This window comes from Triturus cristatus, chromosome 10 (genome assembly GCF_964204655.1).
Source record: "Triturus cristatus chromosome 10, aTriCri1.1, whole genome shotgun sequence".
NCBI classification, from domain to species: Eukaryota; Metazoa; Chordata; class Amphibia; order Caudata; family Salamandridae; genus Triturus; species Triturus cristatus.
The window spans coordinates 832,624,169-832,639,857 of record NC_140593.1 but is presented as its reverse complement, the minus strand read 5'-3'; the positions used below and the strand labels follow the sequence as shown (position 1 = coordinate 832,639,857).

At 43.8% G+C, this 15,689-nt stretch overlaps 1 protein-coding gene across 2 annotated transcripts in view; it reads right to left on the bottom strand.

Annotated features, from left to right (window-relative positions):
• The window catches only part of IFT38 (intraflagellar transport 38), an 854,149-nt gene that overhangs the window by 311,633 nt on the left and 526,827 nt on the right, over positions 1-15,689 (bottom strand). For both annotated transcript variants that reach the window (XM_085628445.1, XM_085628447.1), the window contains exon 6: positions 9,649-9,732. In XM_085628445.1, coding sequence (XP_085484571.1) covers positions 9,649-9,732 — 84 coding nt within the window. The remainder of the gene's footprint in view (positions 1-9,648; positions 9,733-15,689) is intronic.

The following is a 15,689-nucleotide window of genomic DNA, read 5'->3' as shown; positions in this document are numbered from 1 at the left end:
TGTACACTGCAACCAGTTTGATGCAGAATCTACTACAATGTTCATGGATGTTAATGCCATTTTCACATAGTTAAGAACTGCTACAACCAACAAATAATTTTTCAAAATAATTATGACTGATCATCAGCGCTTTGCCTGAGCTTCCAATGGTGGACCATGCTGGAGAGGTGATTGAAATTTGCTCACAGTCTACAGTTGGTTAGTTCCAGGGTATCTTCCTTTTTTTTTAACAACACATTTTTATTTGTTTTGATAGGTACAAAATGGGCAAAATGGCAAAGCAAATGGCAAAGCCCGGCAAGTACGTTCCATATAGTAAAAAAGACATAGCGTACCTGATTTTACAGTTCAATAACAACTTGGCCTGTAAAACCCCAGACCTAATACTTAACACACTACACCGAACCCTGCATGTGACAGGGGGGTAAGGTAATGCCCCGATTTGTCGCCCAGCAGGACCAGATCTTCCTGTGCTTTTGTGGGCATCCCCGTGCTTGAAAGACTACAATTTCCGCGCCCATGCACCTATCTATTGCCTTTTTCCATCCCCCTAAACCCGGTGGGGAAGTCGCTTTCCATTTCTGGGCTATGTCCTCTTTGGCCAAAGTTATGCCCATGAACAGGAGGTGCTGTTTACATCAGTTTCTTCCGATCGCCTCAGAGTATGGTCCTTTTCTAGACCTTTGATTGGTTCAATGAGACTGATCTGATATATGATTCTTTTGATCTTCCCCTCCAACATTTGGACCAAGGGTTACCACCTTTCTCAGGGAAAATATTGCCATTTGCTCACATTTCAAGATTCTGCAAGGGTCCGCGCATGATACTTAAACAGAACTTTAAATGAAATAGTCTTTATTCATTTTTAACATGGACTTTCAGTCTCTGTCTACTTCTTGAATTATCAGCCAGGAATCATTAAGGCAGATCCAGAAGATATTGTACAGTGCTTTCCTTTAATATTTAATGTTTAAAGTATGTAATGATAAGGGGGGGAAAATACCGACTTTAGGTGCTGTTCCCAATTTTTGTGCTGGCCAGGACATTAAAATACTAGTGATAAAAGGTAAAGGCAGCCAGGTGGACCCCCTGCGGTGTGGTTGTCAATATTTGCAGCTACATTCCTGTTTTTACCACTTTCTCTTCAGACTATGGGTCTAATTTAGATCTTGGCGGACGGGTTACTGCTGCAGTGTGGGATGACACAATTCTGAGAATACAACAGTCACTGCTACTCAAGGTAGGGCGATGACTCATTCCCAATCAGCAGCAAACAAGCTAAACAACGTCTCTCCAACCTGTCAGGCTAAGAGCCTCTTTCCCTACACCAAACCTGTCTTCCTTGCGCATCTGTGTCGCGGAGTCTGCTGAAACATTTCAACCAGAGATCAAGAAAATCCACCCCGATAGGCCCCACTGCGAACTGTATGTGTCTTTGGCCTAACCTGATGGGAAACAACGTGTCAGACCAGCCTGTGCCACCCCCCAAAAAAGACGACATCGATTGCCCTCTGAAAACAAGATAGTTTTAGATTCTGCAGGTGCTGCAACAGCAGCTTTCCCTGGGAACCTGCTCGTGCCACCGGGTGCCACGACGCTGCTGCTGCTGCGATTAATAATTGTACTGCGTGTCATCCCACCTGACAAAAACCAAGCTTAATGAGGACCCTGGCGGTGTGCAGCCCGGATGTCGTTAGTTTCCCGCCTTCATCAGACTGTCACGCGCTTGCGTGTAAACGCCAGCAAAACATGGTTCAAAGCAGAGCGAAGAGATTACACAAATCAGACATGACGTGAACAGGGCCCCTACCAGCACTACTAAAACACCTCGCACTTTAAGAATCTGTTAATTTAGGCGCACTGTCGAAGACAAATAAAACCAGTTTGCACTTTCTACTGCTTGTTTTGATGAGGGGAAAATGTTGCCGCTGGTACATTGTTGCAAGATGCACGTGCACATTCGATAACGGTCTCGCTGAAAGCAAACCTTTATTCAGTGCGGCATGGAAATGTAGGGACAGGTATAAGAGCTGATGGAAAATATAGTTTTCTGTCTTCTAAAATTAGGTCTTTTGAATATGGCTTCTAGTTTACATGGCAGGGTTCATGATGACTTAAATGCATGCTTTTTGCTTGTTTTTCTTTGTGCGTAGACTTTTAATACAGTTTGTATTCAATTTTTCTTTATGAAAGCACACACTAATTTTTGGGCAGTTTTTTATGTAGTAAACTCGACCCAAGGGCATTGGAGCACTTTACACGAGCACCTGTTACATTACACAAGGTCAGATTAATGTTCTTTGGCAGCCAAGACCCTAGAGGGATGCTCATGAAAGCCTTCTGGAGGGTCTATTCCAACAAGGGCATATCAGATATTTATAGAGATATTTATAGAGAGGTCCAACGTGAAATGTGTGCTGGTTCCATCGAAGCCTGCAAAGAGCTGATCGTCCACTCTATCCCGTCAAGTGCAGTCAATGCAATAGGATTAAGCACGCCTGGAGCCCAGGGTGTGCATGGGTTCCTCCTCCTTCGTTGGATACAGAGGAGGGAAGAAAACTAGAAAAGGGATAGACTGGACTATTTGAAAGGCCAAACTACTTTGGGGGAAAAGGATGGCTTGGTGTGAAAACCCAACTTATCTGGATACAAACCACAAACTGAAAGAGTCTGAAGTTCTCTGATCCTGTAAGCAAAAGTGATCACCACCATCAGAACTGACTTTATAATTAGAAGATGAACAGGGCAACTGTACATCAGCTAAAACTGAGATGCTACTGAAAGTCAAAACAATGTTTACATCCTACTGGGGCACAATACACAGAGAGAGAGGGAACATGCAAAACAAGCCTTTCAGAAAACACACCACTAGAGGGGACTTATCCCATGTGGGGTCCCTCAGGGGTCTTCCTTGAGCCCTACGCTCTTTAACATTTATGTATTCTCCCTGGCTCCTTTGATCGAGTCATTCGGCTTTTGTCTTACATCATATGCCGACGATACCCAAATTGTGGTATCCCTCCGACCAGGGCAGGAGAAGGCAACTGGAGAGAGGCTTTATGATTGTATGGTAGCAGTGGGAGGTTGGATGACGCAAAACTGTTTAAAGCTGAATGCTAGCAAAACAGAAGTAATCCTGTTTGGGAACAATGTTAATTTCTGGACTCCTAGCTGGTGGCCAAATTCAATGGGGACTCTACCAATACCCTCCAGGAAAGTTAAAAACCTGGGTGTGGTATTAGATGAACATCTTGACATGCGTGATCAAGTCAATGCCGTGGTCTCTGCCACTTCTTATATTCTCAGGGCCACGAGGAAAATTCTGCCTCTTCTGCCAGCAGACTGCAAGCGCACAGTGGTAACTAGGCCTGGGCGAAAATTTCGTTCCGTTCGCGGAAATTGCGATAATTTGACATTTTCGCGTTCCGCGGAGAGCGCGAAAATGTCAAAAATTCCGGTTTCCGCAGCTTGGCGATAATTTGTTTCTTGCTCGCGCTGTAAAATAATACATTCTCGCGCGCGCGCGATCGCCTTACCTGAATCCCTGCGTTCGCCGACAAGTTTTCTTGATCCGGTCGCGTTCTCCATGAGATGTTGTATTGTTTTTAGCCATTTGCGCTGTCTCGCGACAGTTCGCGCCCGCAGTGACGTCATGCGTCGCGCGATCATGTCTTTCTTCTCGCGATCATGCACCGCGAGAACAACTCAAAACAAGATGGCCGCGCCCGCAAGCAACCACATGGGTAAGTTGGCGACCCGCAACCATGCAGAAAATCTCGCGAACATGCCGGAAAAAAACTTCCGCATCTTCGCGATATTTCTGCTTGTTTGCGATAATTTTAAACATTTTCGCGATAATTTGCGAAGGTTAATTCCGCAAATTCCGCCCACCCCTAGTGGTAACTGCCTTGATTATGTCAAGAATAGACTATTGTAATAGTCTATATTTAAACATGCAGGAGCGCAGTATACAAAAACTTCAGATGCTTCAGAACTCAGCAGCTAGGCTGCTAACTGGAACCTCAAAATATGCATCAATTTCGAGCGCAATTAAAACATATCATTGGCTGCCTGTAAAAAAACGAGTCCTCTTCAAAACTCTTTGTTTAGTCTTCCGAGCCCTTCAGGACACAGGTCCAGTCCATCTGAAACAACAATTTCAGTGGTATGTGCCCAGAAGATCTTTCGCTCGACAGAAGCAAAATTAACAGTAGTACCGACTATAAAAAGAGTTAGATGGGGAGGCAGAAGCTTTTCCGCTGGGGCAGCCAAGGCTTGGAATGAGCTCCCTTTCTATTTGAGAAATTCTAAGGATTTATTTGCATTCAGGAAGGCGTTGGAAACATGGCTGTTTTAAACATCTTTTGGCCGTAACCTTGAGTCAGGAGGACTGCAGCAAGCGCCAGGACACCTCAGGGTAACCGTGTGCTGTATACGTTTTTCTAACATAACATAACATTATAGTGGGAAGGCTGATCAGGAAGGTACATAAATAGAGCTGGGAGTTGCTAGGTAGTCTTTTATCTTTAGCCACCACCAGACCCTGTATATATTTATGCAACAAGAATGATGGCTGTGCTACAGAATTCACACATCCAAATGCGGCCAGAGTAAGGGGACAGTATTCCGCAACTGCATGAAGATAGACACTGTGTACTAGGCGTATCATGGCCACATTGAATGATTGTTAAACTTTCACACTGACAGCGACATCACGTTAAAAGCGAATCCTGACTGGAGAGTTCAAGTGATAATAACTGGAATATCCATATACCCGCCAATTACTGTGGTTTGAGGTCAGCTTGTCACATTGTGAGCGCACCGGACAGAGCGCATGTGATATATGCACTGTAGGATTTTTATATTATTACAGATTTTGGCTTTATTGACTTTGAATACTGTGCCATATGGGCGTACGGCTTAACACAGAATTACATCCTTGAAAAAGTATATGTGACGAAACACGTGTCGGCTTCCATTTCTATTGATGATGTCTCACATAAACGAGGATTTTGGAGACAATTGAAGAATAAAAGCATATGTTTCACCCTTACTTATGAATACATCACTGGGCTTACAAATCTTTCATACTGGATTTTGGTGTGTGCTTCAGTACTTCTCTACCTGTGTATAGTTATACTGAGAAGGTTGACCAGGAACGTACATAAATACAACTAGAGTTGCTAGGTAGCCTTTTATCTGCAGTCACCATCAGACCCTGCGTATAGTAGTTCTACTGAGAAAGTTGATCAGGAAGGTACATAAATATAGCTAGAGTTGCTAGGTAGCCTTTTATCTGCAGCTACCGCCAGACCCTGGGTATAGTCATACTGACTGAGAAGGTGGATCAGGAAGGTACATAAATACAGCTGGATTTGCTAGGTAGCCTTTTATCTGTAGCTACCACCACACCCTGCACATAGTTCTACCGAGAAGGCTGATCATGAGGGTACATAAATACAGCTGGAGGTGCTAGGTAGCTTTTTAACTGTAGCCACGGCCAGACCTGGTATGCAAGGGACAATGCAAACCTCAAGTCGGATAGGCAAGATTTAAAAACAGGACGCCAGGATTGACATCTGCAAACTCATCAGCAAGGCAAAAGGATTCTGGTTTGTACCACTCAATCTCCATGCATGCAGCCGTAGAGGCTGGGATGAAGGTGGAGAACCGGATCATCCTCATGTGAGAGCAGGTCCAATCTGTGCACAAGGGAGGAGGTGGCCAAATGCTTAGTGCCAACAGATCAGTATTACAAATCCTCCTTGCCCAGTCTACAGCGATCAAAGTCAACTGTGCTCAATCCTCCTACACCATCTGCAACACTCTGAATATTGATCAAATTCATTGGAAGCACGTATAGCAGGTCCAGAGACCAAGTGAACCTGAAGACATCTCCTAGGAAACACTCCAGCTGCAAGTGTATGGCACAAACTGAGGACTCCTCCTCTTCTGAGCCGCTGTGGTGAAGAGATTCAGAACAGGAAACCTCAATCTGGAGGAGATTACCTCTGTCACCTCAGGGTGTAGCTCCCACCCATGGTCCTCCAGTGAGAAGCGACTGAGGGCATCCGTCCTCACATTGTGCAAGCCTGCCAGGTGAGCTGCGACTTGGAAGATTCCCCATTGCTATGACCATTTCCATAGGCACATCTCCTATAAACATAGGTTCCACAACCCCACCCTGCACTGTCTGTTGCTAGAGTGGACGGACAGGGGTTGTGTTGTTTGATAGAATTTGGAAGATGAAATCTGAGACAGAAGATTGAAAGGCATTTAGGTCAAGATGGACCGTCCACAACTCAGACACATTTATTTGCAGGCGCTCCTCTGTCGCAAGACAGATGACACGTGCTCTCCTGTCACCCAGGTGAAAACCCCAGCCCAGCTAAGAAGCATCTATGACCACAGTAGTGTGAGCTTGGAGGCGTAGAAAGGTCAACTTCTCAGAGGGTTGGAGGGTTCCATCCACCAGTGAAGATCTTGAAGCACCGACCGAAAGATCTGCACATGCACAAAGAGACTTCCTTGATGTCATAACCATTGCCTTCTTAGACACCACTGGAGAGCCCTCATCTGCTACCTAGTGTGAGGCACCAACAGGAAGCATGAATTCATGAGGCGTAGCAGGCGCAATAGCTACAAGACCAGGATACAAGCTTGAGTCAGATACATTAGAATCATTGATGAATATCTGTGATCCAATTAGGCCTTCATAAGGGGGATGCTCTGGATGGGAGCATAGGAAAGGAAGCCTGTAGCCCAATGGATCTGCTGGATGATACAGCAGTTTGTTGTGATCGCCTTCTAATTGGTGACAAAATGAGAGCCATCCGTTTTAGTGGAAGATGGTGGTATGAGGCGGGTTTAGAGGCTGCAGAATCTGCAAAGTACAGTGGGGACTGGATTCTTTGCTGCTTCTGCCTCTTTAGAGATCCATCCCTGCCTCGAAAGGTATGATCCATCTATTTAAGAATTTTAATAGGCTGAGACGGCTGCACTTGCTGTGAATGCACAACCCCACAGTAGCCACAGATCTTTCAATATTGTTAGTGTAATTGCTGTGCATGTAAGGCTAGGCCCTCTCTCTGCTGTTCTTTAAAGCATTCCAAAGAAGAACTGGTTTTCTCTCCAAATAGTGATTGTCTGTAAAAGGGCTTGTCCATCGGGGTAATTTAGACATCCCCAGAAGATCTAGTGGAAAGCATTCAAAAGTGTCATCACAGCATAACAGCAGCACCCATAGACCGGGCCATTGTGTTCACAAGGTCAAAGCCACTCTTCAGAACCTGTTTAGATGTGTCCAGTCCATGGCTCACGAGGTTCTTCACATTTTCTGGCTGCCGAAGACTATAGTTTTTGACAGTAGCCATAAATCATGGACATAGTGGCCCAAAAGGCAGACGGTGTTAGCCCTATGAGATGTCAAGCTGCTGAAAGCAAACAAGTTCAGACCCATACCCTCAAGAGTCTGGATTCTCTGTCTGGACGAGCCATAGGAAAGATGTCTGGATTCTGTTCAGAGGACAACATCTAACTCATGAGAATCTTCGCCAATGGTTGGAAGGACAAAATGTGTGGGTCTCCTTGAGATGGCTTATGGCATTGGCAATATGCCAATGGTCTGCTGTACTCATAAAGGTTTTCTCTATTACAGTACCTATGGAAACCTTGTTAAATGAAAGCAACAGCTCTGCAGCAGAGTGTTTTCTGGAGCCTCTACTATGCACCATTCAGAATCCTTTGCTGAGACTCACTTGATCCACCTACAAGCATGACAAATACATAAATTTAGGAAGGTTCCTATTCCACTCACATCCCTGGGCTTCAGGGCGGAACTACACTATCTGCACTACATATTCAGGCACATGCATCAAAAGGAAAACCGGTCACAAACGGACAGATTCTCAGAATCTGCCCCTTTGCGACCAGAATATTTACATTTGGGATGCATCATTCCAAATGCAAAAATCGCAATTTGAGTAATCTCTAAATTGCGATTACTTAAATTGCGAATGCATTTAAGGAATCGCAAATTGAGATTCCTTAAATGCAATGCATTAAAGTAATAAAATTAGCAGTTTCGCTAATAGGGGGCGCAAATTACCATGAAGTTGAACTTCATGGTAATTTGCAAAACCTTTGAAAAAAGCACTTTTGTGCATTTTTCAAAGTTTTATGTTGCGCACACACATGCTCTTAGGGCATGTGTGTGCGCAACATATGTGCACAGGTCAATTTCAGGGGTGCAACAGGGTGTCCTTTTGACACCCTTGCACCCTGAAATTGCATGCGCAATTTGCGAGTACCTATTGGTACTCGCAAATTGGGCTTGCAATTTGCCATTCTTTCCTATGGCCGTGTAGGCCCCTAGGAATTAATGGGAAGCTATTCCTTATTTGCGACTTGCAATTTGCAAAACGCAAATAAGGAATGTGTAGGAATCGCTATTATTATAGTGATTCCTACATGCATAGGATTTTGCGAGTCCTTAATTGCGAATCGTTAATATTCGCAATTAAGGACTCGCAAAATCCTAGCTTGATGCATGTGCCAGTTAGCTCTTAGAGATAATAGGTGTGGCCTCCTATTGAGAGTCTACAACATAAAAGGATAGGCACTAATTCCAAATGTCCTCAATCTTGATTCACTTAATGCCACACACTATAAAGAGCTCAGAAATGACTGAAAGGTGGTGTGTGACACAATATGAAACTCCTAAATAAAGTAATATCATCACAAATAGAGTAAAACTGTTCGGTCATCTCTTCTCACAGAGGGAATGCAGTTGTATTGATATATTTGTACAACGTGGAGCTCTGCTGCTCTACTATTGCCTTCACACACTGCAACAACAATTCATCTTCATGTAGGAAGGAACACTGTTCTAATTTTGTAGGCATACCCACAAACAAAATGCCACTGCTCTAGTGGCATTGTCACAATGAGCTAACCTACCTCAGGAGGTCAACAGTTTCTGTTACAAAATATAGTTAGATAGTAAAAATGCAGTTGTGGCTGGTTCATTCGTGATGAAGTTGTTAACAACAGCCATACCAACAGGTAGCACTGAATGCTGGAGCTGCCCGGTAGGTAGAATGAAGTGCGCTATGTAACAAAACAGATGTGCCCCCAAACCAATTTGTTTACCTAGGCTGCACAAAAGCTGCTGATACCCTGGCGAAGCACCATCACTCTAATGATATCTTAAAACAGAAAGAAAATGGTGTGTGGTGCTTCACTAGCAACCAATTGAAGGAATGTCATTCGGTGAGGGGGAATATAACTGAATCTCCTCAGGTCAAGTAAAGGTTTAGCAGCTGTGGTGTTAATTCTATGTAGGTCTATAAATGCGGGTTTGGCTACATTATGATATATAGCGCTTCCAACATAAATCCTAAAAAGATGAAGGCATTCTATGGGAATTAAAAGTAAGATATATTCAAAAAGGCTTAGCTGAAAGTGACAGGCCTTGAGAACTCCAAACATCTGTTGTCAGCTTACTTGGAGCCGACTGCAGATCAAGGCACTCTGGAACCGAGGACAGAGGAACACCACAACTGCCCAGATACACAAGGTAAGAATACAGCATCCGGGCCCATCTATACATTTACATTCCACAAGAAGGTTAGTGAACACGCCACTTACCAGAACTTCCTTGATGGCAACTCTCATGACTCTCTCGGTTTCGTTTATCTCCAGAGGCCTCGCTATGGCAGCAGTCCTCAGCTCCTACAAGGGAGACAAAGACACAGTCATTCATTAGGTTAGCAAAAATGGATGTGGGTGCTTTTAAGAAATGAGTGCTTTAACAAAGAAAACTCAATTCTGTTTATGAGAGTCCTTGGCCACAACCAGGGTAAATCGCTTCAGAGCTTAGCAGTTTCGAGGCACGTGGCACGCTACTCTACCATACCACCCTAGGTCACTCACAACGCTATATCTACTGTCGAAGCTGCTGAGCTGTACTTGTCCTTTCATGTAAAGCAACATATTATTTATCAATGAAGCAAAGGGATGTATAAAATATCCCATGTATATGCCCTTGGAATGAAAATGACACCCGTTGCAAAATAAATGTGACGTCAGATTTATATAACAAACTCAAAAACTTTCACATGGTACTGTATCACAAGAGTTTACAAAGCCCACAGACAGCACAGTCAGCTCACGTCTTAGATCCTAATGATATCTTTTAATCAGCCTTAATTACGTTTTGTGATTCGACTGTGGTAAATAATTTAATTACCGGGACTTAATTTGATGCGGAAAATCTATAACAATAGCTCAGTAAAATAAGAGGCAGAATCCGTGGTATTAGAGGTTCGGAACGGGCTTTATTCCATAATCAATTTAAATCGATGAGCTCCATATTCCATCACCACGAAGGTTCAGGAAGTGAAGACCCAACTTTATTGACAGGTAATCATTTTTATACAATAGGCATTACAGTGAAACAGATGGAGGAGGCGTAACAATTGATAGCAAAGATAAGACATACATGCGTAGCAAAAATGGGTGTAACTGGGTGTAACTAAAGAACGTCATTGGATATGACGCCATAAATGGGTGGTTCCATGAAAGAATTTCGCAATGTCAGCAGAAATACTTGGCAGAGATGCGCACGCAGCAGCATGACGTGTGACTGACGTGTAACTAGGGGGTGAAGGGGACTTGACATTTAGCTCTACATGTGGCGACAGAAGTCTGGAGGGTCAAGTCAACCTAATCCCAAATCATATCTAATATCCTATGTTTAGAGAACTATGTTATCCAGAAAGAAAGGTCTTCTTAGGATAGAATCTTATTCTATACTGACTATACTGACTGTTAATGCGTGTACAAGCGTCTAAGTGTCTACACTAGATGCGAGGGCCGAAATCTTTCATATTAACAGGGCTATGAATTACTTGCATAAAGACAGAGAAGCCGGGCCTTTTGCTCGGTAGCTGAAAGAATGTTTACTTAAATTACTAGACAGGAATGCATTGGATAGGGAGCGGAGCAAAGCAGATAATCTTGAAGGTGAAATACAGTTTTTGGCAGGCAACAGGCTGGAGTCAGGCACCGTTAGCCACGCACGGAGTAGGACAAAGTTCATGGGTACAGATGCGAGCTCGGACTGGAGCTTTCAGAGGCAGAAGGCAGGAAAAGGCTTGATGGCAGAATCAGGGCCTACTTGTCTGAACTGTAAAATGGGATAAGTGAACCATATAAAGCCGGTGGCCTTTCATACTTAGGGATAGAATATCCAGCCCATTCATGGCGGATCTGAAAGAGGACATGTTGGCGGTGGACGCACATGTGTTTGCGTCTTCATAACTGGAACTGGAGGAAACATACATGTACTTGTGATTTATACATGAAACCGTTGGGGGCCAAGATAGGGGACATAACTGACCAGAAAAATCCATATTTCCACATTCCCTCCTTGTCCCCTACTTGCCCGTCAAGAGATATCAATCTTCATTAATCCATCGATCTGTTCATATAGCATCATTTGTTCTTCTTTCTTCTTCCGTGATGAATGAAATCTTGGTGGTGGAATACACGATGTGGCACACAGACCACAGATCGCTGGTCCACATTGTAGGCATAAGCAGCAACTGAATAGTATGAGAAAGCCAATACCTAGGAAGGATAGGACCTTCCATCCAAAGGTAGATAATACACTCCAAAACCAACCGGACCAAGTCCAGGTGCCTGGATTCTGGTGTATCTGGCTTACAATCTTATGAAGGCGAGTTATGGCTTTATATACAGATGGCGAATTTTCTGGTATGAAAATGCAACAGTTTGATCCGATGACACTACAAGCTCCGCCCCTATCGGCCAGGATGACGTCAAGGACAAGACGATTTTGAAGCACAACAATCCGCATAGCAGACTGCTCTTCTGTTAAATTGCCTAAGGCGGAAATAGTTTCGTTCACTACTGCTTCAAGGGTTCTGGTTAATCTACGTATCAGTTTACTATTGGTAACTGTACCTATATAGGGAAAAAGACCTTTATTGAAATCTGTGTATTTTTCCCATGCTGTCTCAGTGTAATCGACTATTGGGAGATCTCTCCTTTCTCTATTGTGTACTAAATGAGTATTTCTGTGATAATCAGGAGGAGCTAGGAAAACAGGTGGCAAAAGGAATCCAATGTAGCAGGTACCATCCCAATCTAGAGGCAAACGTATATATGCAGTCTGACCACATACAAAGTAGGAATGGCGAGAAGCTTTAAATGTAGACTTGCCTTGATCACTGAATACTATTACAGTGGTGCATTTACTGCGGCCCATGTGTATAGAGCCATTCTTTCTTATACATAATTCACCTTTAACTGGAAATACTGACATAGCGGGCAAAATTGGGGCAGCTTCGGATTCAACATTCAAGATCAAGAGATTGAGTGTAAAATTACCTAATCCATACACTTCATTTTCTAGATCAGTTCCTGTTCTTTTGGGAAGTCCCTCCTTGTTGGGGTGGCAGACTTTGAGTAAAACTAAGTGCAGGTTTCCCCATACCCAGTTGTCTTGATAAACTGCGGAATTCGAATCTAGGGAATTAATTAAACTAAACCATGCTCCACAGGAGCCATTGTGTGTGAACGGATATGGGAAGAGAGGCAGAATTCCTTGATAGTTCTGATAGGGAGGGAGTCGGCCACATATCCAACAATTTGTAGCATTGCTAACCTGATGGGAATGATGTAACATACTAATAAAAGTGTTGTTGCGCAGCGCAAATCTATATGACAACTCATGCGGGGGAAATTCACTAAAAGAATGTTCAGCAGTAATATTGTGGACATGTCTAGAAATAGGATAATATGTGTGCAACAATATACTTGCAGTAATTATTAAAAGACATAAGAAAAACAAAATTAATAACGTCACTGTGCAATGACTACGCAGTGATTTACAGTACGCATGTCGTTTCAACTTTATCCTTCTGTTTCTTTCTCTATACAGGTCTAAGGGATGCATGTCAGAGACAAATTCGACCGATTCACCTTGGAGAGGACTTAAACAATCAAATTGCCTGACTTGTTAGACCTAAGTTTTAGTCTATATTGTTCTGAGTTATTTTGTTCAACCAAAGGAAGCTTTGAGTCTGTCTTTGAGGTAATACAGGGTTTAGTCTCTTTATCGGATGGTAGTCCATGAAATTTCTTGATATGACTTGAATGTATCCAGCCTTTTCGACCTTCGATCTTCACGGCTGTCCTCGTTGTTAACAATACGAGCTGAGGCGATCTCCACCTAGGATCCAGCTGGGACTTCCGATCAAAGTTCCTCACTAATACCAGATCCCCTGGAATTACGTCATGGGGTTTCACCTCGGTGTTGTCGGGAAAGGCTGCAGCTACCTGTGAACGACAAGATTGTAGTGCAGACATCAAGGAAGCCAAGTAATCTGTCAGCATGTTACAGTCAACATCAGTTATTTTGCGTGGTATAGGCGTCCCCCACATATTTGGTGGTCTACCGAAGATCACCTCATAAGGGGATAGCCCTGTTCGAGAGTGCGCTACCATTCTCATGTAAAAGAGTGCAACTGGTAGGGCTACTACCCAGTCGACACCTTTCTCTCTACATATTTTGGACAATCTAATTTTCAGAGTTTGATTATGTCGTTCCACGAGACCTGCTGCCTCGGGGTGTCGGACACAGTGGAATCTCCACTGATAGCCTAACAAGAGTGAAACGTGTTTCATTAGTTCGGAGGAGAACGGCTGGCCGTTATCTGAGTAGACAGCACGGGGTAAACCGTACCGTGGGAAGAATTCTCGAACTAACTGTTTGGCAGTAGTCGGGGCAGTGTAATCTGAAACCGGGTATGCCTCTGTCCAACGGGAAAGAGCACAAACAACTACGAGAACATATTTGAATCCTCGACATCGTTCCATCTGGATATAATCCATCTGGAGGACTTCAAAAGAGTGATCAGGAGGCTGAAATCCACCCTGTTCTACGGGAATGCTTTTACCTGGGTTAAACTGACAACAGATCATACAGGTACGGACCTTTTGTTTAGCTGCTGCTCGTAAATGTTTGTTGAACCAAATGTGTTGAATGCTGTCTAGCATAGCTTTTTCTCCTAGGTGCGCTGGACTATGTACAGTGTTAATGATAACTTGGACCATTGAATCAGGAAGGAACCACACAGATTTTTCCTTCGTCATCCATCCTTGATCCGTTTGGGTCCCTCCTAATTCAGTCCATTTCTTTATTTCATCTGGTGTAGCATGTGTCTGTATGTCGATTACGTCAAGAGCGGGATCCTTAACTGTCATGCAATGTGTTGGTGTCGGAACTATTGTCTTTGTCATGTCAGACGTGTGAGTTTGAGCAGTCTGTTTAGCTGTTCTATCAGCTAAATCATTGCCTTGGGAAATGATATCAGTAACTTTCGTATGAGCTTTACATTTCATAATTGATATTGCAATGGGTAGATGTATTGCATCTAGTAAGGCATGAATAAGGGGTCCGTGCTGGATGTGGGTACCGTGGGAAGTTAAATAACCTCTCTCTCGCCACAGCACGCCGAAGTCATGTACAACTCCGAATGCATAACGTGAATCAGTATATATGTTGACTTTCTTATTCGTAGCTTGAATACAGGCTTGTGTCAGAGCGATGAGCTCTGCTGCTTGAGCTGACAAGGTATTAATACGATTTGTTTCAATGACTTCAGTGTCTGTTGTGACTGCATACGCGGCCACTAACTCTCCTGTACTTGTTCTCATACATGAACCATCTACATACAACGTCAGGTCTGGATCTGACAATGGGACATCTGTCAAGTCTTGTCTAGGTTTCGTCGTGATAGTGATAACTTCAATACAATCATGTGCAAGTGGGTCTGTTCCGTTTACTGGTAACAGTGTAGCAGGATTCAATGTACTACAACGTCTGATTTCTATATGTGGCTGAAACAATGTTAACTCGTAACCAGTGAGTCGTGCTATAGTCAAGTGTTGTGTCTGTGTGCGGTTCAAGAGAACCTCTACTGCATGTGGTACTTGTACTGTCAAAAAAAGCAGATGCAAAGCACTCGAACGGAAGTGGAGACTAAATTACGATCCTGAAGCTAAGCTTGCCTACAAAGCTGCCCTGAAAAAATTTCTCAAATATAAAAAAATCACAATGAAAGATTATTTCTCGCTTCAAATTGCCAAGGCCAAAAACTCTTCAAAAACCCTCTTCACCATCGTTAAAGATTTCATCAATCCTCCGGCCAGGGCCACTCAGAACTCAGCTAGTCAGACCCTGTGCGAAGGACTGTCGGACTTCTTCCTTGAAAAAATCAACAAGCTATGCATCTCCTTCCCTAAAGGGCCAATATCCCGACCTCCGTCCACAAGTCCCCCTGTTTTACCGTCCTTTCTCGCTTTTAATAAACTCACCCAGGAGGATGCCATCAGACTACTCATTCATTGCAAGTCTGGTGCACCCTCTGACCCTGTCCCTGCCAAACTCATGGGTGAGCTGGCCCCCTCGTTAGCCGACTCTTTCCTCACCATCTGGAACGCCTCCCTGCACCATGGCCTTTTCCCTACCACCTGGAAGGAAGCCTTGGTGATCCCCATTCTAAAAAAGGCAGATGCTGATCCCACTGTCTTCTCCAACTACCGCCCCATTTCCCTTCTCCCCAAACCCGCAAAGGTCTTGGAAAAAGCCGTGCAGTTGC